Source organism: Lactuca sativa, chromosome 6 (genome assembly GCF_002870075.4).
Source record: "Lactuca sativa cultivar Salinas chromosome 6, Lsat_Salinas_v11, whole genome shotgun sequence".
Lineage (NCBI taxonomy): Eukaryota > Viridiplantae > Streptophyta > Magnoliopsida > Asterales > Asteraceae > Lactuca > Lactuca sativa.
Window position 1 is genome coordinate 29,324,928 of NC_056628.2, and position 26,868 is coordinate 29,351,795.

General features: G+C 36.6%; 4 protein-coding genes across 4 annotated transcripts; 3 read left to right on the forward strand and 1 right to left on the reverse strand.

The window, feature by feature from the left end:
- Positions 1-5,727: 5,727 nt before the first annotated feature.
- On the reverse strand, positions 5,728-8,402 carry LOC111883131 (E3 ubiquitin-protein ligase KEG). Its single transcript, XM_023879489.3, has 4 exons — positions 8,136-8,402; positions 7,518-7,905; positions 6,862-7,436; positions 5,728-6,788 (listed from the first exon to the last, which is right to left on the reverse strand). Exons 2-4 carry the CDS (start codon positions 7,881-7,883, stop codon positions 5,846-5,848), a joined length of 1,884 nt encoding a protein of 627 aa, XP_023735257.1. The 5' UTR covers positions 7,884-7,905; positions 8,136-8,402; the 3' UTR covers positions 5,728-5,845.
- A 2,758-nt stretch (positions 8,403-11,160) lies between these two features.
- LOC111883142 (uncharacterized) lies at positions 11,161-12,822 on the forward strand. The gene is made up of 5 exons (XM_023879500.3): positions 11,161-11,692; positions 11,827-11,926; positions 11,997-12,096; positions 12,192-12,277; positions 12,355-12,822. Exons 1-5 carry the CDS (start codon positions 11,461-11,463, stop codon positions 12,728-12,730), a joined length of 894 nt encoding a protein of 297 aa, XP_023735268.1. The 5' UTR covers positions 11,161-11,460; the 3' UTR covers positions 12,731-12,822.
- A 2,844-nt stretch (positions 12,823-15,666) lies between these two features.
- On the forward strand, positions 15,667-16,401 carry LOC111883186 (uncharacterized). The gene has a single exon (XM_023879540.2). It carries the CDS (start codon positions 15,667-15,669, stop codon positions 16,399-16,401), a length of 735 nt encoding a protein of 244 aa, XP_023735308.2.
- A 2,088-nt stretch (positions 16,402-18,489) lies between these two features.
- Positions 18,490-19,480, forward strand: LOC111883116 (ATP synthase subunit b', chloroplastic). The gene has a single exon (XM_023879481.3). It carries the CDS (start codon positions 18,660-18,662, stop codon positions 19,317-19,319), a length of 660 nt encoding a protein of 219 aa, XP_023735249.1. The 5' UTR covers positions 18,490-18,659; the 3' UTR covers positions 19,320-19,480.
- The last annotated feature ends 7,388 nt before the right edge of the window (positions 19,481-26,868 follow it).

Sequence of the window (26,868 nt, forward strand, 5' to 3'; positions counted from 1 at the left end):
TCACGCTTTAGGGGCGTGTATGTACCTTTTGGGATATTAAGTAGCCAGAATTGGCAGTTGGCGATTTCGAGGGAGAAATCAGATTTAAATTGGGGGAGAATTGTAACGCCCCATTTTAAAAGTATTTATTTATGGATTCCCGAGATCAAGAGTAAGGGCGTTTCGGTCTTTTATGGGAAATGGGTTTCATTTAAGAAGGTTTCGGGTCGGGGTGTGTTGCTAGAAGCGTAGGGCTTCTTGTCACCTTTACGTGGATATAAAGTTCGTCGGGAACGGGCTTAGGATATAGGAGATATTGTAAATAGAAGATATTGACATCAATGGACCTTAAGGGGGAAAGTTTGGCAAAGAGGTCCCATGCATGCTAAGCATGCATGCACGTGTTTGGCTGGCTACGCCCAGCGTAAGCTGGATGTACGCCCAGCGTAATGGAGTAAATGAACGCAGAAGTCCCTCAACGTACGCCCAACACACTGGATGTACGCCCAGCATACATCTATCATCCCGAAACCCTAATATTTCAGGTGTGGGGGCTATTTAAACAACTTTAAGAGGTCATAACCCTCCCTTACCCTATACTCCACTGTTTAGAGCCATTTTCCCCAAACCCTAGCCAACTTCTTGAGTGTGTGAGCTTTTGAAGTGAAGTTGGAGTGTTTTGAGAAGAAGGTGTTGCATCTAGTGAGTAGAGGAAGAAGGCCAGCGTGTAGATCTGAAGTTTTCTGGTGTTTCAAGATCTCCTAAAGGTATAAAGCTTCTTGCTTGACATCTATTTTGTGTAGATCTAAGTGTGGTGAAGTTTTGACACCATTTCTTGTCCTAAGAACCCCATTATGGTGCATGATGTGTTTTGGTTAAGATAGTTGTCCTTTCAGACCATAGGAGAGGTCTTGAGTGAGAAAAATGAGGTCCCAATGGATTTGGTTGTCCCATGTATGAAGTAGGAAGGTCTTAATGGGTTAAGACCTTGAGTTAAGAGCTTTATGGACGTCCAAAAGGATAAAGATTGAGACTTTATGAGTCCTAGGCCCTTTTTGTCACTAGATCTGGCATATGGGCTTAAGTGCTTAAGTCATTAAGCACATGGAAGGATTTTTGGTACAAACGTGCATACGCCCCGCGTACCAGAGGAATACGCCTAGCATACGCCCTCTGTTAGGTTTCGATTTTGAGCCGTGAAGTATTGGGCTGTTTTTGGGCTAGTTGGGCTTGGGCCGTGACTGAACAATATAGATGGAGTAATTTGGGCCCAATAACTATTATGGACCTTGGATCTAGGCCCAATTTAGTAAATTGGGCCACTATTGGGCTTTGCATAAGGACTTGGTTTTGGGACTTGGCCCCGATACAAGGAAGATGGATTTAATGAGTGTTGTGGGCACTTGGCCTAGAAAGTCGTGATGGATTCTAATGTGATGATTTTCATGTGATAGTTGGGATTTCCGGTGAGTCGGCATTCAGAGATTTGCAGGATTTCGGCAGTTGCATGGTGATTTATCCTCACTGTACTCAAGGGTCTAAGGCACCAAGGTCGGCCCTTTGAATTGTTGTTTAGAGCTTGTTATGTTATGTGATGATATGCTTGCTATTATCCTGGTAGATAGGATAATGTTAGGAGGATATGCCTTGTCAGCTTAGTATCCTAGAGGAATGGATAGATAAGTGATGCTTAGTTCTGTCGGATCAGCATCCTGGTAGTTGGTATAGTGGTTATTTATAGACCTGTAGTTGGTCTTGCCTTAAGTACGCTGGTAGGAGGTTACCTGCGAGTTATGTATGTTGAGTAGTAACAGAGGGTATTTCATCCCGATAGGATGATAGGGCCCTAGTATGTTGGTTCTGTAGAGTGTTATGTGGTTGCCTGTTATGTGTGCATGTTTGTTAGTGTGGGGCATTCCAACCCGATGGTTGTGGGCCAGGAGTATTCCATCCCGGTAGGATGATTGGACTCATAGTAGGTTGGCATTCCAACCCGATGGTTGTGGGCCTGGGGTATTCCATCTTGCAAGATGATTGGACCCGTAATAGTAGTAGTTATTCTATGTATAGGGAGTGGGGCATTCCAACCCAATGGTTGTGGGCTAGGAGTATTCCATCCCGGTAGGATGATTGGAGTCATATTATGTTGGCATTCCAACCCGATGGTTGAGGGGCCTGGGGTATTCCATCTTGCGAGATGATTGGACCCACGGTCGTTATTATTGTACGTATAGGTGTATGGGCATTCCAACCCGATGGTTGAGGGCCAGGGGTATTCAAACCGGAAGGTTGATTAGACCGTAGTGTGTTGTTCTTTGTTGTATGCGTATGTTTATGTGTGTATGGGTACTTGGGGGGAACTCACTAAGCTTTCGGGCTTACAGTTGTGGTTTATTGTTTTAGGTGCTTCAGGAGATCGTGGCAAGGCGAAGGCGTGATCGTACCGCTCGTCATGTTTTATGGTTTATGTGATATGGTTCTGGGGGATACTCTGATGTTTAAACTATTTTGAAAACTAGATGTATGAACTTAATGGTTTTTGAATGAAGTAAAATGTTTTAAATTGGTTGAAATTTTTGGTCGTTACATTTTTTTTTTGGGGGGGGGGGGGGGGGGGGGGGGGGATAGACATCTAAAATACAACTTTACATAGTTATAACTAGTTGTAGTTAGATAATTTTGCTCATAAAATTAGGATGATATTATGTCTTGTAGAAAATCTACCCAAACTCTTTAGCTAAATTATGCCTAGTTATTATACTAAACCACAATGATAGATAGAATCATACCTAGTTGTTATGCTGACCAGTTGCCAGGAAACACAAATGCTCTTGTTGTTAATATAGCCAAATCTCTAGGGTAACTTAGAACCTAGCCTTTATTCTATCTAAATCTCTCGGATAGCTCACCTAGTCGTCATTCTGGGCAACTCCCTATGAAAACATTATACCTAGTTGTTATTCTGCCAAATACTCATAGATAATAATATATTATGATGTCACTACGCTCAACTCAAACGGATAATAGTAGTATATTATGTCATCACTACGCTCGACTTAAACGGATAATAGTAATATAGTATGCCATCAGTACACTCAACTCAAACGGAAAATAGCGGTATATTATGTCGTCGCTACACTCAACATAAACGTATAATAATAGTATATTATGTCGTAACTACGCTAAACTCAAAACGAATAATAATAATATATTATATCGTTACTACGCTAATGAATAATAATATATTACGTCGTCACTATGCTCAACTCAAACGGATAATAGTAGTATATTGTGTCGTCATTACCCTCGATTCAAACGGATAATAGTTGTATATTATGCCGTCACTACACCCGGTTTCAAACGGATAATTGTAGTACGGTATGATGTCACTCAACTCGAATAATGTTCATATTACTACTATGCTAGTTGGCTTTACTAAGAATATCTATTTAAATATAATTATATATTATAACTATATAATAGATTATTGATACTCCATTCATGTCATAAGTGTATAGTTATATAAGAAAAGGTTGGACTGTATCCAACTAACCTACATTGAGGTCATTCTCGGTTAGTCTGCTCTTAAAAGCACTCATTTCCTTAAGGATACCCCTAAGATATGGATTCGCTAGTAGTATATAAGATGAATAGGAATCACGGAAACCCTAGTACCTAGGAATAGTAAAATGTTATTTTCAAAGAATAATATACAAAACCTGTGAATTCACCAACATTATGTTGATCTCTCCAAACCACATGTATTCCTAGGAAATCGAGTAATGGAAGATTCCACCTCTAGAAGCAGTGATTGATCGACACTTCTATTGAAGACTTATTGTCGTCATAGTTATGCCTAACTATCATGGTACCTCTAACATTAGAAATTTTAGTACTTCCAAAACACTTTATAATGTAATGTTTTGCCTATAAATGAAAGTGATATTTATGTTACATCTTGTTTTGTACATCTCAATGTATGTTCAATGATTGTAATTCAATATCTCTAATGTCGCATCTGCCGGCGTTTCCGCCTTCGGCCAGGGGGTGTGACAATATAGGAATCAAAAGGATTTTGTTGATGCTTGTATTCAGAAGTCTGAAAAAGAAAAAATGCCTCATAAAATGTAACATCTCTTGAAATAAAAACCCTTCTGGTTATTAAATCAAGCATTTTATATCCTTTAACTCTAACTGGATATCCAAGAAATATACATGCAGTAACTCTAGGATCAAACTTTGTTCTTCTAGCTTTTAAGGTAGATGCAAATGATAAGCAGCCAAAAGATCTGAACATTGAGTAATTGGTTGCCTTCCCAAATAATTTTTCAAAAGGAAACAAACTATTTAGCACTTTTGAAGGAGTTCTATTTGTTAGAAAAGTAGCACACAATAGATAGTAGATAGTAGACATTAGACATTCAGACCAGAAGGAACAGCAGATTGGAAGGAAATGGCCCTAGCAACATTGAGCAGGTGTTGATGCTTTCTCTCCACCACGGAGTTTTGTTGAGGTGTTTCAAAACAAGAGTATTGATGAATAACACCTTGTTCATTAAAGAAATTGACAAATTGCAATTCACTTGCATTGTCAGATCTGAACATTTAACATTTGTATCAAATTGATTTTTAACCATGGCAAAGAACTACGGAATAATGGTTTAAACTTCCGATTTGTGTTTTATCATATATATCCATGTAAACTTGGAATGGTCGTCAACAATGGTCACAAAATATCTATGTCCCCGATAAGAATCAATATGATAGGGACCCCACAAATCACAATGTATCAACTGAAATGATTTACTAGACATATTGTTGTGACAAACAAATGCAAACCTCTTTTGTTTAGCTAATGGACATATCATACAAACATGTTTATCTATCCCTTTATTTAACTTGAGTTTCTTATTTGAGGGATGCCCAAATCTTTGGTGCCATTGTTGTAAAGAGACATTTGACTAAATCATGCTCTAGCAAGTATAATCCTTCTATGACTTTACCCCTACCAATCATCTAGTTGTTGCTCATCTATTGTATGATTGCATAATCATGATAAAGACTAACCATTGTAGTTTTATCTTTAGTCAATGAAGTACCAATCATCTAGTTGTTGCTCATCTGTTGTATGATTGCATAATCATGATAAAGACTAACCATTGTAGTTTTATCTTTAGTCAATGAAGTAACTGATATAAGGTTTAATTCAAACTGTGGCACAAATAGAACATCATGAAGTACCAAACTATGACCAACTTTTGTAACATGGATAGAAACAGAATTCGCCGTATTCTTATTGTTGTTTGTGAACTTGAAACCTAATGCAAACTGTAACATTTCTCCTATGTATGTCCAGTCTTCTTAGAGTGTGTACAAATGATCTGATTCTTCCGGTAGCCTCTTTGATTTTGACTTTTGTTATAGGTTCTTGTTTTGTTGTTATCATAGTATGAATCTATGACATTGAAAGCCATTGTTGATTTAGGACTTTGATTAGAACTTATGCTCCTCTGCCTTTCATCTTGGATGATTAACGAAAAGATTAGATTAACTTTTGGAATCGGATCCATTAAAAGAATTTGACCTTGACCACAGATTTGAGTGAAATCATCATTCAAACCCATCAGAATAGGCATAGTCTACTCAACTTCTTTTGCTCCACCAAAGGTACATAAACTCCATGTGTAATGAACATCATAATTTGCTAACTCTTCTCATAAGACTTTGTAAGTTTGGTAAAGTATACACTTACATAATCATCACAACTTCATACATCAACCATTGAAAATTAAAGAGTTAAAGTATATCTACAACCAAGCAGTTAACTATTTACAATAGGATTAATCAACACATTATACATGTTAATTTACCTTGTAGTATTAGTAATATTAACCCCTTCTCTAAATATAATATTCGCCATATTTGTAGGAAGCCATTTCGCATTACCAATCTCCCTTTCACTTTGAGACTTTTCATTTTTCTTCACCCTCATTTTACCTCCAACACAAACCCCCAATTTAACCACAGTAAAAACCCCTAAACTAACCAAAAAGGGTCTAACACCCCAATGAAAATCCTCAAGATGCCAATACTTTTTCACCATATTATTCCCAAAACTCACCAACTCCACCTCACCCGGATCCGCCATAAAAACATCATTTTCACCACTGAAATTTAACCTCCCGGGAAATTTAACCACAAGACAACCATTCGGTAATACCAAAAATACCCTCCCGGTCCCCCACTCCCCTCCTCTTTTTCTAACCCATTCAAATCTCGGACTAAAAACATTACGTTTCACCCTCACAAACTCTCCAACACAGTAATTTTCTGCCATCTGTACATCCGAATAAACACATTTCCATAACGTTTCAATCCCAATTACACCAACGGTCAAACTTCCATCCCGGTCAACCGTATGAACAATACCGACATTCGAGTTCCGTTTCTTGTTTTCTTCCTTGAAACGGATCCAGTCGCCGGGTGATAACCCGTATGTCACCCGCTCCAGTGTTGACCCGTGGACCCTCACCGGGTCGTGGATACCGTGTACCCGGACTAGAACATATCCATTTTGGTTTTGGTTGTCTGTGTCTAGACCCACGATTGTTCCTACGGGGACCACCATGTTTTCATGTTTGCATGAGTTTAAGGGTTTTCTTGATCGAACTGTGTCGCCTACTTCTAAATTGGATTTTGATAAGAACCATTTTGTGTACCCGTTTAAATTTGATTTTTCTAAAATGGATGTGGGCCCAGGCCCACTGATATTTTTCCACTTTCCATCATCAAAAATCGCATTCTTTGAACTGCAAAAGCAACAAGTCAGAAACCTAAAGATATCCAGATATTATATTTAAAAGAATAATAAATTATATGTACCTTTGAAAGACCATTAATATATCTGCCATTAAAGGTCGACTTCTGAAGTCATACTCAAAGCAACCAAGAATTACATTCTCAACAGCAGGAGGAAGAAGGCCATCTGGAATGTGAGGTTTTTCTTGTCTTTTCACAACTGAGTTATATATTTCATCGATTGACTTACCACACCAAGGTTTTACACCTGTCAACATTTCAACAATGATGCAACCAAAACCCCATGAATCAGTCTCAAAAGATAAGGGGCCTCTTATGTCAGGTTGCCATTGTTCAGGGGCCATGTAGTTTGGTGTGCCAATTCTTCTAGTCATATCAGAACTAGTCAATGGAAGTGGAACACCTAGTAGAACATAAGGGATTCCCAAATCACCCAAAATTGCTTTTTGTTCTTCGTTTAGGAGGATATTATTAGGTTTAAGATTAAGGATTAATATCTCTTTTGAATGCAGTTCCATAATTCCATGAGCTAGATCAATCCCATACCTCAAGACATCACCCAAACAACACTTTCCCCCTTTTAGAGTAGCCATTTTGTCACCAATTGATCCCTCATAGAATTTCATAATAATGCATATCTGGAATATATGAATATATGATATGAAAGTTGAAACCATTTAACTAAATAATCAAACAATCATTAAACTATAAATTATTACCTTCCCAGTTATGACTGAAACACCATGAAGATGAAGGCAGGATGCACCTTGTAATCCTTGAGATTTGGAAAGTAAAACACTGAGTTTATCTAATACGACTTTGATGTTATCTTCTTTGATGTGATGTAGCATCTTAACAGCTACTTCATGATACTCTTCATAATCTTCAGTAACTTGATGACGTGTTGCTAACCAGACATCACCAAATGGGCCTCTTCCAAGTCTATGTCTGAGTTTTATAGATGCAGGATTTATCCATGGATTGTTGTTAGATGTGTCATTGGTTGTAAGTTGATCGTAATCATTGTCAACGATCTCAAAGTCAAAGGAAGTTGAAGCTCGATTTGCAAGAAGCTTTGCAGCCATTAATTCCGGTTGAAAGTTGAAACTGAGCACGTGTAAGCAACAAAAATCAATAAGAACGTGATAAAGTATAAGTACAACACCGATATGGCTCCAATTTCAATTCTCCATTGCAGAAATGCAATTCAATTTGATTTTGTTTTAGCAATTTTGTGCCCTAACTATCTAAATTAAATAAAAAGGGGAAGTTATTCAAGAACTAGAAGCATCAATTCAATTCAGAATAAAAGAATATTGCATCGCAACAGTACTTACCCCTTGAGCAGATTGGCGATTGAAAACGCGAGTTTTGACGATTTAATGTGATAATCAACTAGAGACTGATCCTGATCATATTCCGATAATGAAATTTGTTCGTAATACAACGAAAAGCAAGAGATTACGCTAGTTTGAATCGAACCGAAAGATACATAGCAAGAGACAAGATAACAACTACGGAAAGCAAACGACGGCTTCAGTGTCCCCAACTCCCCAACTCCCAAGTATCGACAACTTCACTAGAAATAGAAGTTGTGGAGTGCATCATCATCTATCAAACTAGAATTTTAAATTGAATATGAGAAAATATTTTAATAAAAAAATTCAATGCTCACGTAAAGTATATTCCTCTAAATCTCTAATGACAAATCATATAACAAACTTAGAATTAAACTCTTATTATATTTTAAAAGAATATGGTTATAAAAACCACCTAATTAAATTAAATGAAATCTTATTCTAGTCTTTTCATAAATTCAATGATAAAAAATTATAGGGATTTGATCATAAAGTTTCTAAAAATATTTTGTTTTTTATAACAAATTATATTATCTAAAAAAACATTATTATATGCATTTAACCCCTTAAATTATTGGAATATATTGAAGAAGTTGTCGGAAAATTAAATAAGTTTTAAGAAATATTAGATGAATCATTCAAATTTTAGTTAAACCATTAAGACCAATTCTTATGAAGAAAGTCATGATGGATTCTCAAAGATAGCTTTCAAGTGAAAGTTCAATTTGCTATTATTATTATTATTATTATTATTATTATTATTATTATTAAAGTGTCTAAGATTAGGGAGGGTTTATTTTTTCAATTTATAGGATTAAATAAAATCGAAAAACCAAATTTATATCTAAATGATTAGTTAAAGTTTTTAAGACCTACCAAACTAGTAACTAGAAGATGTATGTAACTTTCCAAAATTACCAATAAAATTCTCTTTTTTAAATCATCAAAAAACATGCAATCATATATTCAAAAGTCAACCAAGTATAATATATTTCTCAATCGTCGGAGTAAAACAAAATAGATAATGTGGAAATTAACTCCATGGGATGCAGTGCGATCAGGCTGGACCTTCCCTTTGAAGCCAGAAATACCTGAAACATTTAAACATAAACAATAAGCACAAATTTTAGTGAGTTCCTCAAAATATCACATAACATACAATACATCGGGCCTCGCCTACACAACTAACGGGTTATGACCTCATAATGGGGCATGCCCTCATGACAGGCCTTGCCTAACATACATGCAATAGTCACAAAGACAATCTAACATCTTATAAAGTATAGTGAGAAAACTCATCTCACTCTCATAGACAAAAAACCACAACTCAAAAAGTCGAGGAACTAGTGCTACAATCCACCTATTGAAATACCCAAGGTTAAACCTTAGTCTATACTCCAAAACTAGCAATTTGACCAAAAGTCAACCAAGTCAAAAAGTCAACGGCTAGCGATCTCCATGTCGTGGCCAACCCATGGCTACATCATGGCTATCCAATCTAAGTCGTGACCAACATCCACTACCATATTGTGGAAGTCATGCCACTACGAAGTGTCAGAGTCTAGACAAAACAATCGTGAAGACTCATTCGCCACGTTGTGGCTATTGCACCTGGACGCCTTAAGGGATTAAGTCCTTAATCCGTTAAAACCATTGTTCATAGTTTCTAATAAGCTTCTTAGGACCCTCATGGTCCATAAAAATTGAATCTTTATGGACATGCATGACTCATGCTTGTCCTCCACTCAACTAGGTCAAAAAGGGCAGAAATTACCTAAAGCTCATGCATGGCTTCCAGAAACTTATTCAACTTCTATATCTCGAAGATATAGTGACCATGGGACCAATATGAGCCATAAAGTTGAAAACTTTATCTCATCTAACCATTCAAATCCCACTCATGAGCCAAAATATGCTACAAAACCTAGATCTATGACAAGGGAACCAAAAAGATGGAAGCTTGAAAACTTTATTCTCGCATTTTCAATTCCATAATTATTTTCGTTTGAATAACCCACATGCGCAATATTTATACATATGATTTTTTTTATAAATATCTTTTTTTTATAAATATGTTTTGTTCAAATATGAATAAACATGTTTTGTTCAAATATCAATAATGATTAAGTTGAATACAAATCAAAAACACACTCCAATTTTCAAAAGAAAAAAAACACAAAGATTGCTTGCAAAAAATATGATGAACAATCTCCTTTTGACGTTGTTTTAAGGGTTTGTTAGAAATGACTTCTACTTTTGCAGGTGTCTCATCTCTTGGACCCTTGGCATGTTCTAGTAACAAGTGATGGATAAGAATATCTCAACTCCAACAAAAAAAAAGTTATCATATTTTGCTCAATATCTTCTAGCTCGTTAATCAGGGGACACAACTTTTAATTCCGAAACCCCCCCCCCCCCCCCCCCCCCCCCCCCCACAAACTTCCCACATAAAAGCTGCAAAGAGGAATTGTACTTTAATATAGACATATAAGCTATCAAAAAGATTGAAGTGAGTTAACAATAACACTCTAACATTCCTACTTTATCACTCCCATGTTTTTTTTGATCCCCAACTCATACTCTCATGTTTGTATGTTAACTTACAAGCATATCAGCACATATCAGAAAGTAATGCATATCTTTATAACAACAATGGAATATGAAGCACATGGAGTCATAGACATAAAATAACACAGAAAAACCTATGACATATTACCAAAGAGTTACGTGATTACAAATTACTTAAGCATAACAATACATATCAACAATAGATATGATAGATTTCAAAATGAAAATAAATCAGAACATGGGATTATTGACATAGTAAGTTTATGGAGTACATATCGGCAATGTCTGTCATACCTGATAATATTTTTATAATATAAAAGTAATTAAATTTGATAGGAAAAATCTTAGAATAGTAGGGGATAAATTTTCCCTTTTACAAATGTCTAATTTGTGTGTGTGTGTGTGTGTTTTTTTTTTTTTTTTTTTTTGAAAAAAAGGGGCATGCACATGTCAACTTCCTAATTAACCGAAAGAAATCGTCAAAATTTGCTCCCAGTAAAAGTCGCAGAGAAAAACTGAAAAACAGATAAGTGGATAACACAGAGAGAGACATGCTTCCTGTTCATACTCCTTCCCCCCGAATCCAAATTCAAACCCTAAAAATAACTCTCTTTCAAACAATCCTCTTCACATAGATTAATTTCTACCCAATTTCATAACGATCATCACTTTCTCCCACTATTGAACGAATCTCATAATCTCTCACCTCTTCTCATAATTTACTCCTAATTTAGCCATGCGAACTCCATCCAAGGATCACAGGGTCGATTTTTCTGATTTTGGATATAATCGTAAGACTCCCTTTGAGATAAATCGACCATCATCGCCATTTTCGATTTCCACAACCTCAAGCTCTTTTCCTCCATTGTTACCTGCTAAACGCAGCTCCTGGAGATCACTTTCATTTGGAAAATTCTCCTCCAAGCCAATCAGACTTTCCATCCTCAAATTAGATGGATCTTCCTTTGGTAATCGAAAACGCTATAAATTCTATTTTTTTTTTCTATAGATCATCGACTAACTTTTTAAGAAAACATTCACACTTGACAATGTTCTATTTTTGGAAATCGAAAATGAATGTCGTGTGATTTGTGTGATACAGATATTGTTGTTACGAACAGAGCAACTGTAGCAAAAGTGAAGAAGGCGATTGAGGCTGCTTTCTGCGATATACCTACACAAGGAGATGCCGAGATTTCATGGTATATATATATGTTCAGTTATTCTCTCTAAATTCTCCCTTTCTTCTTCTTATGATTGTGTTTATTATAGGTCACATGTATGGGGGCATTTCTGTTTATGCTTTGAGAGCATGAAGCTCTTTCGTGATCGTGATTCCATTACACGATTTGGGATCAAGAATGGTGATCAGGTATTTTTCTTCTAAAATAATCATCTTTGGGCTACTTACAAGTTGAATATACAATCAATTTGACCTAAAAACTGATTCAATGAATCATTGTCCAGCTTCAATTTGTTCGACATACACCAATGTATGAAGTTGCAGGCGAAAGATTAGAGAAGATCACCATCGATTCAAATCAAACCAATGGGTAAGCTTTCTACTAATAATACAACAATGTTGCAGTCTAATATCAGCTAGACAGAATCTAATATAAGCTAGACACAGTCCAATCCACAACTGGATCAAGATTGGGAATTTGAATAGGTCATCAAGTAAACGGAGTTTGAATGGGAACATGAAAAAGTTTTGTGGGAACAATCGATCAAATTCAAACCATAATCATGTCACAAAAGAGGTCAATCGATCCAGTTGGGCATGCAGAATGCGAGGGTTGTTTTTACATCGAAAAACAAGCAGTCCAAAAATCGGAACTGCAAGACTTGGACGATGGTTTCCAAGTAGTGATGATGAAGAAGATGATGATGATGATGATGCGAATATTTCTTGTAGATCGAGTGCTAGTTCGAGTTCTTATTCACCAAATCCATTTAGTGAGTTTGCCGGAGGTTTTGGATATCCGACGGGTTATTGCATTAAATGATTTTGCTTGTTGTGAATGTATATGGGCCTCCAAATGATTATATTGGTTTTTTCCATGTAAAGTTTTGTATAGTAGAGCGACTTAATGAATAATGATGTATGTCGTGTATACATCAGAGTATGGTTTTTGGAAAAACTTATTTGAATGAGATTAAATGATCCTTAATTTAATCAAATTAAAATTTTCATTAACTTTAACACTATTTTCATCCATGGTAACATGAGATGAGTTGAGAAGAAAAAGAGGTTTAAAACATATTGATTACATTCAATATCATATTGATGATATTATTCCGAATTTCTGGCATCTCATGCGTCTCAAACACAATCTAAATAACAACTTTAAGTTTTTCTATAAATTTGTTATTTTGATAATAGAAAACTCGCATCTCTAAATTCTAGTTCATGCTCTTTAATTTTCTAAATTCTAGTTCATGATCTTATACTTTGTAATTTATTATACTCGCAATATAAATCGTAATAGGGAAAGCAACTATTAGGGCTAAGTCATAAAATTTGAATTAAATTTAGGAGATTATAAAAAATAATAAATAAAAAAAAAGAAAAAAAAAAGAATTAGGACAATTTTGAAGTCAAAGACAGATATTCATGTATAAGGTATATATGGAAAACTAGTAAAAAAAATCCTTTGGAACTTATTCAATAAGATATATCATCACACACTATATCACAATCATCACACACTAATATCAAAATAAGCTCAAAAAATAAGTTTGTTTAGACCATCTACAACCAAAAACAAACAAAATTCAAAAAAGATTTTGAATGTCGCATCATAATCACATCAACCGATCCAACATGCTTAGTAAGGCCAAATGGTATACCTATAACGACGAGGTTCGTAGTCGAGCTGGCCACGAACAACGGGCGTGCACACCACCTCGTTGTTTCATGGTTGTTCGTTTTCGTGGTCACTCGTGTTCGGGACAACGGACTCGCACAACCAATCTAATTACAGCTTACGATTTGAACGTTACACTAGTCGTTGAACGGCTAGTTTCTTAAAAAATTTAAAAAAAAAATTAAACAATTTATTTACCTATAAATACAACATTTTTACTCTTTATTTTTTACACCATTCTTCTCTATCTCTATACATAATCTACATACTAAATATTCACAACCAAAAACCATGGATCCCAACCAAAATACCCCTCCAAATTACAGAAATCGCAAACCCAATAACGCTTTTGCGTTAGATACAACACCTCGCCAATTTTCGACTATGGAGTCACCTCAAGACGGTTTTCTCAATCTACGTCAAACCGGTTCCCCCATCCAACAAACACCACTTTTCCAACAACAATATCAATATTTTCCGTCTTTCCAACAACAACAAATTTCACAACAATACCAACAATTTCAACAGCTACAACAACTCCAACAACAATCATCACAACAACAACCTCCAATTTCACAACCTTCACCACCACCTCAACCAAAAAAGAAAAAAGGGAAAAACCGGTCCGACCCACTACCGCCCAAAAAAGGGTTTCATGGACAAAAGAAGATGAAGAAAAGTTAGCGGAGGCGTGGTTGGTGGTTTCCGAAGATTCAATTGTAGGAGATAGTCAGCCTTACGGAAGTTTTTGGGAGAAAGTTTGAGTCATTTTCTACGAGTTAATGGAAAGCGAAAGTCGAAACGTCGATCAAATTACGTCGAAATGACAAGATATTCGACTAAAATGCACCGAGTTTGGAGGAATCTACAACAACCTCCTAAACATACGCAAAAGCGGCTCGAACAATTTTGATGTTTTCAAGGCGGCCATGGACCAATTTGAAAAAACAACGCCAACACGCAAAGCTTTTCCGTATATGAAACCGTGAATTGAAAGACGCCCCAAAATGGAAAGAGCAAATGGAAGGTACTTCACAATCTTCCGGTTCAAAGCGTTTGAGAAACCCCGATGCAACTTCTCAATAATCTGATGGCCGAACACACATCGACATCAATGATGATCCGCTAGATCTTGAAACCGACCAACCTCTTCGTCGGCCCGTTGGAAGAAGTAAAGCAAAAAAAGCGGCGTCAACATCTTCGAATTCTAGTGTTATGGATATGTTTGGCGATAAATTTGATCGATATGTGCAACTTCAAAAAACGAAGGTCGAGGTGATGACTCGGATGGAACAAAAAATGATCGAAGCACAATCATCATTTCAAGAGGAACAAGCGACGCTCCAAACAAACACCGATATGGAAATCTTGAAAATGAAAACGGACGACCTCGAGGGCGAAGACTTGGAACTTTTCCAAACGATCAAAGAGTCGATTCGAACCCGACGTAGGGGTATGGGGTAGTTTATTTTATTTATGGTTGGAATTGTTAGTTTTTTTTAATGTTTTTTTTATTTTAAGTAATGTAATTTTATTTTTATTGTTAGTTTTTATTTTCAATTTATGTAGTTTTTATTTAATGTCATTTGGTATTTTAATTTAATGGAAAAACTAGTATTAAAAAATGATTTTAATGTATTTTTAAATTAAATTTAAATAAAAAAAATGAGGTGGAGTGGTGTGTTAGTGGTAGGTATCACATGCTAGCGGTAGGAGAATGTGGTGTTGATGTGGCACCCACCACATATGTAGTATGTGGTGGGTATAAGGCCAAACGGTATATATTGCACGAGACGGTCCGTGGTCTAGGTGGCCACGAACCACGACTGTGCACACCACCCCGGTGGTTCGTGGTGGGTCGTGGTCGTACTTCTTCATGTTCCCGACGACAGATTCAAACGAAAAATTTGATTGGTTGTTTGGTTTTTTGGCCGTTGAACGGCTATTTTGGCCGTTTCTTTTTTTTTTCAAACTCAATTCACTAATTATAAATAAACCTTCTATTATATCAAAACTTACACCCCATTCTATTCTCTAAAACCACAAAACACATACACATGGATTCCACAATACATATGGAATTTTTAAAAAGTTTTGACTCGGATGACGACGTAGAATTCGTCGAGACATTCTTCAATGTTGTGCAACACATTCACGACGAAGAAAGTTCGAATGCAGCGCGTACAAGGGTGGTCATCAATCGTGATCGTCAAGCTGCACATGACTTATTGGTACGTGATTACTTTGCCGATAATTGTCTTTATAATGACGACTCGTTCGAACGTCGTTTCCGTCTGAATAAGGCTATATTTTTACGTATTAGTAATGCTTTAGAATCCCGTTATGATTTTTTCAAACAAAAACCCGACGCTAAAGGAAAAATGGGTTTTAGTAGTATACAAAAATGTGTGGCTGCTCTTAGATATTTGGGATACGGTATAGCATTTGATGCATCCGACGAATACTTGAAAGTATCCGAGAAGACCGCAGTTGAATGTGTAGATTGGTTTTTTGCATGTGTTTATGAGGTTTTTCACAAAGAATATTTGCGTAAACCTACTCAACGTGATATTGAGAGATTATATTCGGTTCATGAAGAGAGGCATGGATTTCCTGGTATGCTTGGCAGTCTAGATTGTACTCATGTGGCTTGGGAAAAATGTCCAACTGCATGGCGTGGTCAGTTCACTCGAGGAGATATAGGTGAACCAACTATCATCCTAGAAGTTGTTGCATCTCAAGATTTGTGGATATGGCATGCCTTTTTTGGAGTAGCGGGGTCTAACAACGACATTAATGTTCTTGGCTAGTCTCCACTTTTCAACGATATTTGGACCGGCAAAGCACCTGATATGACGTTCACGGTGAACGGGCACGCGTACAAATCCAGTTACTACCTTGGTGATGGGATATATCCGGATTATTCTACATTGATGAAGGCATACTCGGTTCCTCGAAGTGAAAAGACAAAAATTTTTACAAGAAAATAGGAATCGGCGAAAAAGGATATCGAGAGGGTATTTGGAGTCCTTAAGCAGACATGACATGTAGTGAAATATGTTACACGACTCTAGATAAAGAAAGAATTAAACGAATGGTCCTAGCATGTATTATAATGCATAATATGATTATTGAAGATGAAGGTCGAGCGATTTGCACGTATGATCCGAACGACGTTGTCGTTCCAATTGAGGAATTTGTACCCGGAACGACTGTTTTTTTAGAGCGAGTTGTTGAAATTCATAACAGTGAAACGTGTTTCAATCTTCGAAAAGATGTCACGGAACATTTGTACCAACGTAACATGAACGACGATTAGGATTTTTATATGTATGTTTGTTCGTTTTTTTAATTAATGTAATGTTTTTTTTTTCTAGATTAACTAAGTAATGTAGTTTGAAGTTGTTATTTTATTTTTATAATTAATGAAAAACTAGTTTAAAAAAATGAATGCTTTTTAATTATAAAAAATGTATTTTTATTGTAATTTTTTAATTAAAAAAAAGTAATTTTATTGTATTTTTGAATTAAAAAAATAAAAATAATGATGTGGAGTGGTGTGTTAGTGGTAGATATCCCATGTTAGTGGTAATGGAATGTGGTGTTGATGTGACATCCACCATATATGTGGTATGTGGTAGGTATAACAGATGGTCTAATGCCTACAATACGAGAGTTTTTTTTATAGGTCCTAGAATGTCAACTAACAAGCAAAAAAAATGATAAATTAGCAAAATAATATGATATGTGAAAAAGTTATAGTCAGAGTGTGTTACTTAAGAAGCTCATTGGAAAAACTTTGTTTTGAAAAAATTTATCCAATATCCTTTTCAAATATTTTAAGCTTTTTGTTTGAAAAAAAATTCTATCATGGATGCTCTTATAATCAACCTTATAGTCTTAAATTTTTGGAACCAGTCCCGGAACCGGCGGTTCCAGTTCCGGGAGCGGGTAACCCAGTTACATTAACTTTGTTAACTTTTGTCGATAAAATCGCAACTTAGTTTGATCCAAATCGTATCAATTCGGACCAAAGAGAGACAGAATCGGACCAATATATTGTAAACGGGTCTAAGTAACACACACACACACACACACACACACACACACACACACACATATATATATATATATATATATATATATATATATATATATATATAAACGGTTTCGGCGGGTACCCAGCAGGTAGCGGTTCCGAAAAAATGAGAATTGGAACCGGAACAGCCTAAGACGATTCCATAACTTTAGGAATCGGAATCGGAACCGTTTAAGGCAGTTCCAGTTCCAAACCAGCAGTTACAAGACGGTTCCGGTTTCAAAAACGGGTACCTGGTTCCGATGCTCATCCCTACACAATATGAGAGTTTTTCTAATAGTTTTTCCATAGGTACTAAAATGTCAACTAACAAGCTAAAAAAGGATAAATCAGCATAATAGTATGATATGTGAAAAAGTTATGATAGAGTGTGTTACTTAAGAAGCTCATTGGAAAAACTTTGTTTTGAAAAAATTTCTCCAATATCCTTTTCAGATATTTTAAGCTTTTTGTTTGAAAAAAATTCTATGGATGCTCTTATAATCAACCTTATAGTCTTAATATATTTAAGTCATTTTTTACTAAACTCAAATTTAATGTCCAAATTAAATCAAAATATAAACAATCATCTATATATTTTTTATATTAAACGTTTAACTATTAAGGTGTAGCAAGAAATCTTTAAGGTGTACATGTATGCAAATTTTGAAAACATACACTACTATTTTAGTGGATTAAATTTTAAATAAATATGAAATTATGTGGTGAAAAAGTAAAGCTTGCAACTTTTGTGACAATTTTGGACATGGAGAGCTAATTTTGATTTTTTTTTTTTGTTGGCAATTGGGAACCTCATATCATTTTGTGTGGCATAGAACGAGATAAGCTTTTTCCCTCAAATCGATCAATCTTCCTCTCATCATCATCAATTCATCACCACCTTCTTCCAATCTCTCTACACTCGCACCACAACCAGATCTGTCAACCATTTCACCATTCTTCACCGCCATTGTTATCCTCTAATCGACCATGGCCAACGTGATCATGGCCTCCTCCAAAACCCTAATCACATCTCCCCCAACCCCTAAATCCAAACACCAACCACTACCACAACCTCCCGTCTCCCTTCCCCTCATCTCCACCACCACCAAACCCCTAATCTCCCTCTCCCTCACTCCCAAATCCCTCGCCGCCGCAGCCCTCGTAGCCGCCTCCGTCGCCGCGACTCCCTTCCCCTCCTTAGCAGTCGAGATCGAAAAGGCCCAACTTTTCGACTTCGATCTTACGCTTCCGATCATTGCCGCGGAGTTTCTTTTCCTCATGTTCGCTCTCGACAAAGTATACTACTCCCCCTTGGGGAATTTTATGGACGGCAGAGATAAGGAAATTAAAGAGAAGCTGAGCAGTGTGAAGGATACTTCGAGTGAAGTGAAGCAATTGGAGGAGCAGGCGGCGGCGATTATGAGGGCAGCGAGGGCGGAGATATCGGCGGCGTTGAACAAGATGAAGAAGGAGACGGCGTTGGAGGTGGATGCGAAGCTGGCGGAGGGGAGGAAGAAGGTGGAGGCGGAGTTGCAGGAGGCGTTGGCAAGTTTGGAGAAGCAAAAGGAAGATACGATCAAGTCGCTTGATTCTCAGATTGCGGCTCTTAGTCAGGAAATTGTCAACAAGGTCCTTCCAGTTCAATAATTTACATATCAGTCCTTTAAATTTGAAAAAGAAAAGGTCACTAGAATCACGTAAAATAACAGAAACTTGTTTATATTTTGGATGATTCGGACTCGGATTATTACATGTGTGATGAAGTTATTGTTAATTTGTGAAATAATATTTTATGATTTTTGCTTCAATCTATTAAATGTTAGAAGCAATAGTGTTAAAACCATTTTCCAATTTATAATTATAAGAGTCATTCAACCTATGTGTCTTTTTTATTGTAATAGTATTTGTATCTTTATGAAATCATAAATTTTCTTTGCTGTTACTAAAGAGCACCAACAAGACTACGAACCCTTGCAAGACACTATTAGACACAATATCTCGATTACCTTCTAATGCTAAACCATCTCCGATCCATAAATGAAGCTTTTACATAAAAAACTAATCTTTTTATTTTCTTTTTGAGGTTTGGTGTTTAAAATGGTGGAAACCATTAATTTCAATGATGAATTGGGATTTATGATGTTAAATGATGTTTTGTTTACTATGGGATAATCTCAATCAATGAAAACCGTTAAAATCGGTTCCTAAAGTGGTCAAGAAGGTTGCTTTGAGTTGTCACAAGTTTGATATATCAAACCAAGTGATACAACATCCATAGAACTTGAACCCTTGGGGAAAATATGTCACATGTACGACCTTTGTAAACACTTTCACATCTTATCACATGGATTTAACATGATAAATAAGATATTATTTGTAATAATGTTAAGTCCAATGGAAGTGAGATCCAACATATATGCATACAATATAACTTTTCCAATATGGGGTTACAAAACATCAACACATACAACATGTCAAGGTTCAATCATAAACTTTTAATACATGTCAAATAAAATAAAATATGTAATTCATAAACTATATAGGTTTAGACCTAAAATAGTTTTCAAAATATTTAAAATATGGCATGTGTTTATGTGTAATAATGCAATGCATGTCAAAGCATTCATACTTGGTGAAATGGCCTTACCAAATCACATTGTTCCTTTGTACCACACCGAGAAGAACACATTAACTCATTATGTACATTCCAATAATGCTTACTAGCCTTACCCAACTAGGTTATGTAATTCAAGGGGATATGTCTAATGGCAATTTCCAACTCGAGTGCATGTTGGATATAATATGTAAAATACAAGAAATTTATGTACTGTTAATTATATGTGAGACTATGGAGGTCACACTACGAGTTACAAAAATCTATAAATAATAATGTATTTAGTAGATAAATTATTATTTATCAAATAAAATATTTAAGTAAACAAATTAAATAAAGCCAAAATAACTAATTAGATATGTTGGGTTTACTTGACTAGTTGCCTTGAAACCTTAAACATGTTTTGAAAAGCCTAACCAAGGGACGAAATATGTTTATATGGATTACGCTCAATAAATGATCCCATGCATTCTCACAACTAGTCATTGGATTCCTCAAATGACAACACATACACAAAATCAACTTTGGACATAAACAACCCATCAACATTAACTTGAAGATCTTATGTAGGGTTGCTGTTATAGTTAACAATTAATCAATAACATTATGATTTATTTAAGTCGAAAGGAAGCTTAAAGCACCAACCATGAAATTTTATAACCTAGAGGCAGACTATTGAGGCTAGTGGTGTAACATCTTGTTTTTGGGGCTAAGAGTTTTGGGCGTTTTGGTAAAAATAAAAGTTTCTTTATTTTAAAATAAAATAAATAAATAGATGAAAGTAAATGTTTTGTTTAATAACCCTAATAAACATATTTGCTAAGCCAAAAATAGATTATGAAAGAGTTTGAGTGTCAAAAGAAAACTTTTAAGGTTTAGGGGCTAAAAGTGTCAATTTGTATAAACTTGCTTTTCACCCGAGAATTTGACCAAACAAGCATCCCCGACTAGATTTGTATGAGTTACGGTGGAGTAGGACCAATTGTAGAGTAAAAGTAAGTTTTATTAAGTTTTTTGCCAAGTTAGGTACCAAGTACGAAAGGAATTTCAAATGAGGGCACTACAAGAATGTCGATCTTAGCGGCGACAAACATCGCTGCTAAAGGTATTAGCGACAACATGTCGCCGCTAAAGGGTCGCCACTGTTGATTCGTCGCTATTGCTCCAACCGTCGTCGTTATTACCTTCCGTCGTCACTATAGGTGTATCGTCACTAATGCACTGTCACCACTAATTGTATTCCTCTCTCTCTCTCTCTCTCTCTCTCTCTCTCTCTCTAGTTTTTAACATTAAAAATGCAGAAAAAACGATATAAAAATATAACAACTGCTAGGAAATAATAATCGCAAAAAAAAAAGATCGAAACATTTAAATTTAACAGTACGACATCCCAAAGTATTAATCCAAACATTAAGCAGAAGTTATGCTTTAAATCTAACAAAAGATTTGTAACGACCAAAAATTTCAACCAAATTAAAACATTTTAATTCATTCAAAAACCGTTACGACCATACATCTTGTTTTCAAAATAGTTTAAACATCAGAGTATTTTCCCCAGAATCATATTACATAAAGCATAAACATGAGGAGCGGTACGATCACGCCTTCGCCTTGCTACGATCTCCTGAAGCACCTGAAACAATAAACCACAACTGTAAGCCCGAAAGCTTAGTGAGTTCCCTCAAAGTACTCATACACACATAATCATATGCATACAACAAAGAACAACATACTTCGGGTCCAATCAACCTTCCAATTGGAATACCTCTGGCCCTCAACCATCAGGTTGGAATGCCTACATAACACGAGCCCAATCATCCTACCAGGATAGAATACTCTCGGCCCATAACCATCGAGTTGGAATACCCAAACACCTATACGTACAACAATAGCTACTATGGGTCCAATCATCCCTTAGGATGGAATTGATGGGTTTTGGACATAAGAACTTTACCTATGTGCACATACAACCCTATAACTTGGATCTAGGTTTCACTAATTGAACATGCAACATATCCAAGACTTTCATGGCTAGATCTAATGTAAACTAACAATTAAAACATATGAAAACAGATCCAGAATGATACCTTGAGTTACTTGCTTGAAAACCTTCTTCTTCTTGGAGCTTAGAGTCACAAATGTCACTCCTCTAATGGTTTACAAACACCAACTAGCAAGAAGATGATTTGAGAGAGATGAGGAAGAGGGAAATCGGCTCTAGGGTTACTCCAATCACAAGGGTGTCGATTTCCTCAACCCTATGGGTCTATTTATACTGTGAGCTCCTAGGGTTTCACCCTAAAACCCTAATTGGATAACTTAGCCTCAAAGCAATCCAAATCCTTTCCTAGATAAGGCCTTGGACGATTTCTAGGTGATCCATATCCCTAAAATAGTCCAACCCTATATCCATAAGGGTTATCAGCTCAAAATACAACTTTCACATATTTGACAGTTTATACCCCTTTATTCAATTAATCTCTTTAAGTCGTCAAATTAATTCCTACCCTATAGCCAAAACAGGAGCAGCGGTTGGTGCGGGAGTTGGTGCAACAGACTTGTCCTTTAAGTTGCTCTCAACAGTCCTTAGGAGTCCTTGGAGTTTGCTTAGGGTGACCTCTTCCTTGTTCATGTGGTAGGTCATCCTAAATTGGTTGTAGCATGAAAGCAAGGAATGAAGAACAATGTCGATGGCCAAATCCTCCCCAAAGTTAACATTTAACTTGCGAAGACGATCAACATATCGTTGCATCTTTTGCAAGTGCACAGTCAACGATTCTCCATTTCCCATCTTAGCGGTGATCATGTTAGTAATGATCTCGTAGCGCTCTTGCCTCGCGCTTTGGTGGTACCTTTCCATCAAGTCTTGATGCATTTCATACGGATACATGTCCTCATAGGACTTTTGGAATTCTTGGTTCATAGTGACTATCATGATGCAATGAACTTTCGTTGCATCACGTTCGTGTGTCTCAAAGACAGCCATCTCTTCGGGAGTAGCGATTTTCGGGTTGACCTTTTCGAGCTTTTCGTCGAGGACATACTCTTTGTCCTCGTAGCGTGCAATGGTGCGAATGTATCTTATCCATTCGCTAAAGTTCGTACCATCGAAGGTCACCTTTTGGCAAAGACTCATTAACGTGAATGAGTTAGCAGCAGTGTTGTTTGCGTTCGACATCTACAAATAGAAAGGACAAAGTTTGATTAGAATTTGGATCCCTAATTAAACACCCAAAATGAAAAATTAGGGCTAGGACCCAACAACATTATTTACATATTAGAAAAGGGATGCCGTAATCCAATCATGCAAATAATTTGGAGGTAAGTGAATGATGATTCACTAATTCTTCACCACGAAAACATAACCTTAAGTTTTATTGAGATTTCCTAGATTTTAGAGATTCATTGAACTCTTCAATGCCATGTTTAAATCTCGATATGCCCCCTTTTGTGACTGGGATACCGAGGATCACAAAGCAGGTGTGAATTACCATGCAAATCTACATGGTGCCTTCATTGTTACAATCATCTATTCGATGTGCCGGTAAACCACACACGCTCCATCAAACTATGATAAACAATGAATCACCCTTTGCCACCTTTGTTTAGAACCAATTAGTGTTCCGGTAAACCATACACGCTCCACTAACTTCTTAGCAAGGGTGCAAAGTACAATTTCATAGGATTGCATCAATTCACTTTTCCTAAAGTAACTAAGATTGGGAATTTTATAAAATAGTTTAGTTACTTTATATATATTCATTATACTTGTTAATGAGGAGAGAGAGTTGCCCTATCCTACCCGTTCGGCTAACGACCCTCCACCGGTCAAGCAAGCGGTGGGTGTGAGTGTACACCCATTAAGCGCTATTTTATAGGCAGCAACCTTATACCCACCTTATAGACCGGCTTCGTGAATGAGGCCTACTAACGGTAAGACTAGCATTTTAATTTTACTTATATATTTATTATGCTTTTAATAATATATTAATATAGGGTTGAATCTTAAACTTGTAAAACTCTAGGGGTTGAAATTTAAATTCTTCTAAATTAAACTATTAATCACAAAATTCAAATTTCAAAAAACTTCGGGATAGAAATTGAACTTTTCAAACAATAGGGATCAAATAACAAATAATTCAAATTAAACAATTAATTTCATAATTATCTATATTTGACCTAATTAAATTTTAGTCATTAGATAATTACCAAATAATCTTAAATAGTCCAATATTTATCATATAAATAATCAATATTTAAAAGATTTGAAATTATCTATATTTATGTCAAGGATAATCATTAAATTAAGTTAAAATTTAGATTTTTACATAATAAAACGATTTAGATATCAATCCAAGACAAAACAGCAACAAAATCCCGAATTATCCTCTGTCTGACGCTTGAACTCGCCGAGTAGGGCCAACTCGCCGAGTCCAAACACTGACTCGCCGAGTTGGGTCGATAGAGGGCAAGAAAAAATGATTTTTAGCAAGCAAAACAGTTAAGCATCATATTCAATTGAAACCAATCATGGCTCTGATACCACTGATGGGTTTTGGACATAAGAACTTAACCTATGTGCACATACAACCCTATAGCTTGGATCTAGGTTTCACTAATTGAACATGCAACATATCCAAGACTTTCATGGCTAGATCTAATGTAAACTAACAATTAAAACATATGAAAAAAGATCTAGAATGATACCTTGAGTTACTTGCTTGAAAACCTTCTTCTTCTTGGAGCTTAGAGTCACAAATGTCACTCCTCTAATGGTTTACAAACACCAACTAGAAAGAAGATGATTTGAGAGAGATGAGGAAGAGGGAAATTGGCTCTAGGGTTACTCCAGTCACAAGGGTGCCGATTTCCTCAACCCTATGGGTCTATTTATACTGTGAGCTCCTAGGGTTTCACCCTAAAACCCTAATTGGATAACTTAGCCTCAAAGCAATCCAAATCCTTTCCTAGATAAGGCCTTGGACGATTTCTAGGTGATCCATATCCCTAAAATCGTCCAACCCTATATCCATAAGGGTTATCAACTCAAAATACAACTTTCACACATTTGACAGTTTATACCCCTTTATTCAATTAATCTCTTTAAGTCACCAAATTAATTCCTAATTGATTTATGACTTATATTAATCAAATAATATTATTATTCTTTTAACATATTATTCCTATAATACATTAATAATAATATCTCTTCTCTCTAAATCACCCTATCAAGTTGCTATGGTGAAGGCAACCCAAAAGGACCATGCATAATCGGGTCAAGTACTTACCAGATATAGTTACAGCCTTAGACACTAATCCAACAGGAATACCCCAGGCACCTCAACCATCGGGTTGGAATGCCAACTACTATGAGTCCAATCATCCTACCTGGATGGAATACTCCTGGCCCACAACCATCGGGTTGGAATGCCCCACTTCCTATACATACAGTAACTACTACTACTACTACTGTTACTATGGGTACAATCATCCCTCAGGATGGAATTCCCCAGGCCCCTCAACCATCGGGTTGGAATGCCAAACTCCTGGGAGTCCAATCATCCTACCGGGATGGAATACTCCTGGCCCACAACCATCGGGTTGGAATGCCAATCTACACTAGCAGACATGCACACATAACAGGCATACATAAAACACTCTACAGAACCAACACACTAGGGCCCTATCATCCTACCGGGATGGAATACCCTCCGCTAATGCTCAAAATACATAACCTGCACGTACCTCCTACCAGTGCACGTAGTGCAAGACCAACTATCGGTCTATAAATAATCACTACCCAACTACCAGGGAGCTGATCCAATGGAACTAGCCATCATACAACTATCCATTTCTCAAGGATACTAAGCTAACAAAGCATATTCTCATATCACTATCTCATCTACCAGGATACTACCAGACATATCATCACATAACATAACAGGATCTAACAACAATTCAAAGGGCCGGCCTTGGTGCCTTAGACCCTTGAGTACAGTGAGGAAAACACACCTTGCAACTGCCGAAATCCTGCAACTCTCTGACTGCTGACTCGCCGGGAATCCCAACTATCATATGAAAACCATCACATAAGAAACCGACACAACTTTCTAGACCAAGGGCCCAAAACACTCATTAAGTCCATCATCCTCTTATTGGGCCAAGACCCAAAGTCAAATCCTCATGCAAAGCCCAATATTGGCCCAATTTACTAAATTGGGCCCACCTCACCAAATGGGCCTAGATCCAATTGTAACATCCCGAGTTCAGGAGTGCAAGTTCAGGGTTCAAAGTGAAAATGTGAATGGGCAACTCAGCGAGTCCATGGGTGGACTCGGCGAGTGGGGTCGCGATTTTAGTCGCGTGTTAAGTGGCCAACTCGACGAGTCGGCAGCTGGACTCCGCGAGTTGGTGCTGTGTGGAGAAAACCCTAATTTCGGGGGATGAGCCCTATATAAAGGACATTATACCCTCTCCCCAGCCTCTTTACCCTCTCTTGAAGTCCAGAAAACCCTAATGCGTGTTTGTGAGTGATTTGAGAGCATTGGAACCTTGGAGAAGAGATTTTGGAAGGGATCTTGG

Bases quoted from the DNA above. Each gene is read 5' to 3' on its own strand.
- LOC111883131 (XM_023879489.3), bottom strand. From the start codon at position 7,883: ATGGCTGCAAAGCTTCTTGCAAATCGAGCTTCAACTTCCTTTGACTTT. The intron at 7,437-7,517 runs GTAATAATTTAT...CATATATTCCAG, and splicing joins TTTCAGTCATAACTGGGAAG to ATATGCATTATTATGAAATT. The intron at 6,789-6,861 runs GTACATATAATT...TTGCTTTTGCAG, and splicing joins ATATTAATGGTCTTTCAAAG to TTCAAAGAATGCGATTTTTG.
- LOC111883142 (XM_023879500.3), top strand. From the start codon at position 11,461: ATGCGAACTCCATCCAAGGATCACAGGGTCGATTTTTCTGATTTTGGA. The intron at 11,927-11,996 runs GTATATATATAT...TGTTTATTATAG, and splicing joins GGAGATGCCGAGATTTCATG to GTCACATGTATGGGGGCATT. The intron at 12,278-12,354 runs GTAAGCTTTCTA...AGCTAGACACAG, and splicing joins GATTCAAATCAAACCAATGG to TCCAATCCACAACTGGATCA.
- LOC111883186 (XM_023879540.2), top strand. From the start codon at position 15,667: ATGGAATTTTTAAAAAGTTTTGACTCGGATGACGACGTAGAATTCGTC.
- LOC111883116 (XM_023879481.3), top strand. From the start codon at position 18,660: ATGGCCAACGTGATCATGGCCTCCTCCAAAACCCTAATCACATCTCCC.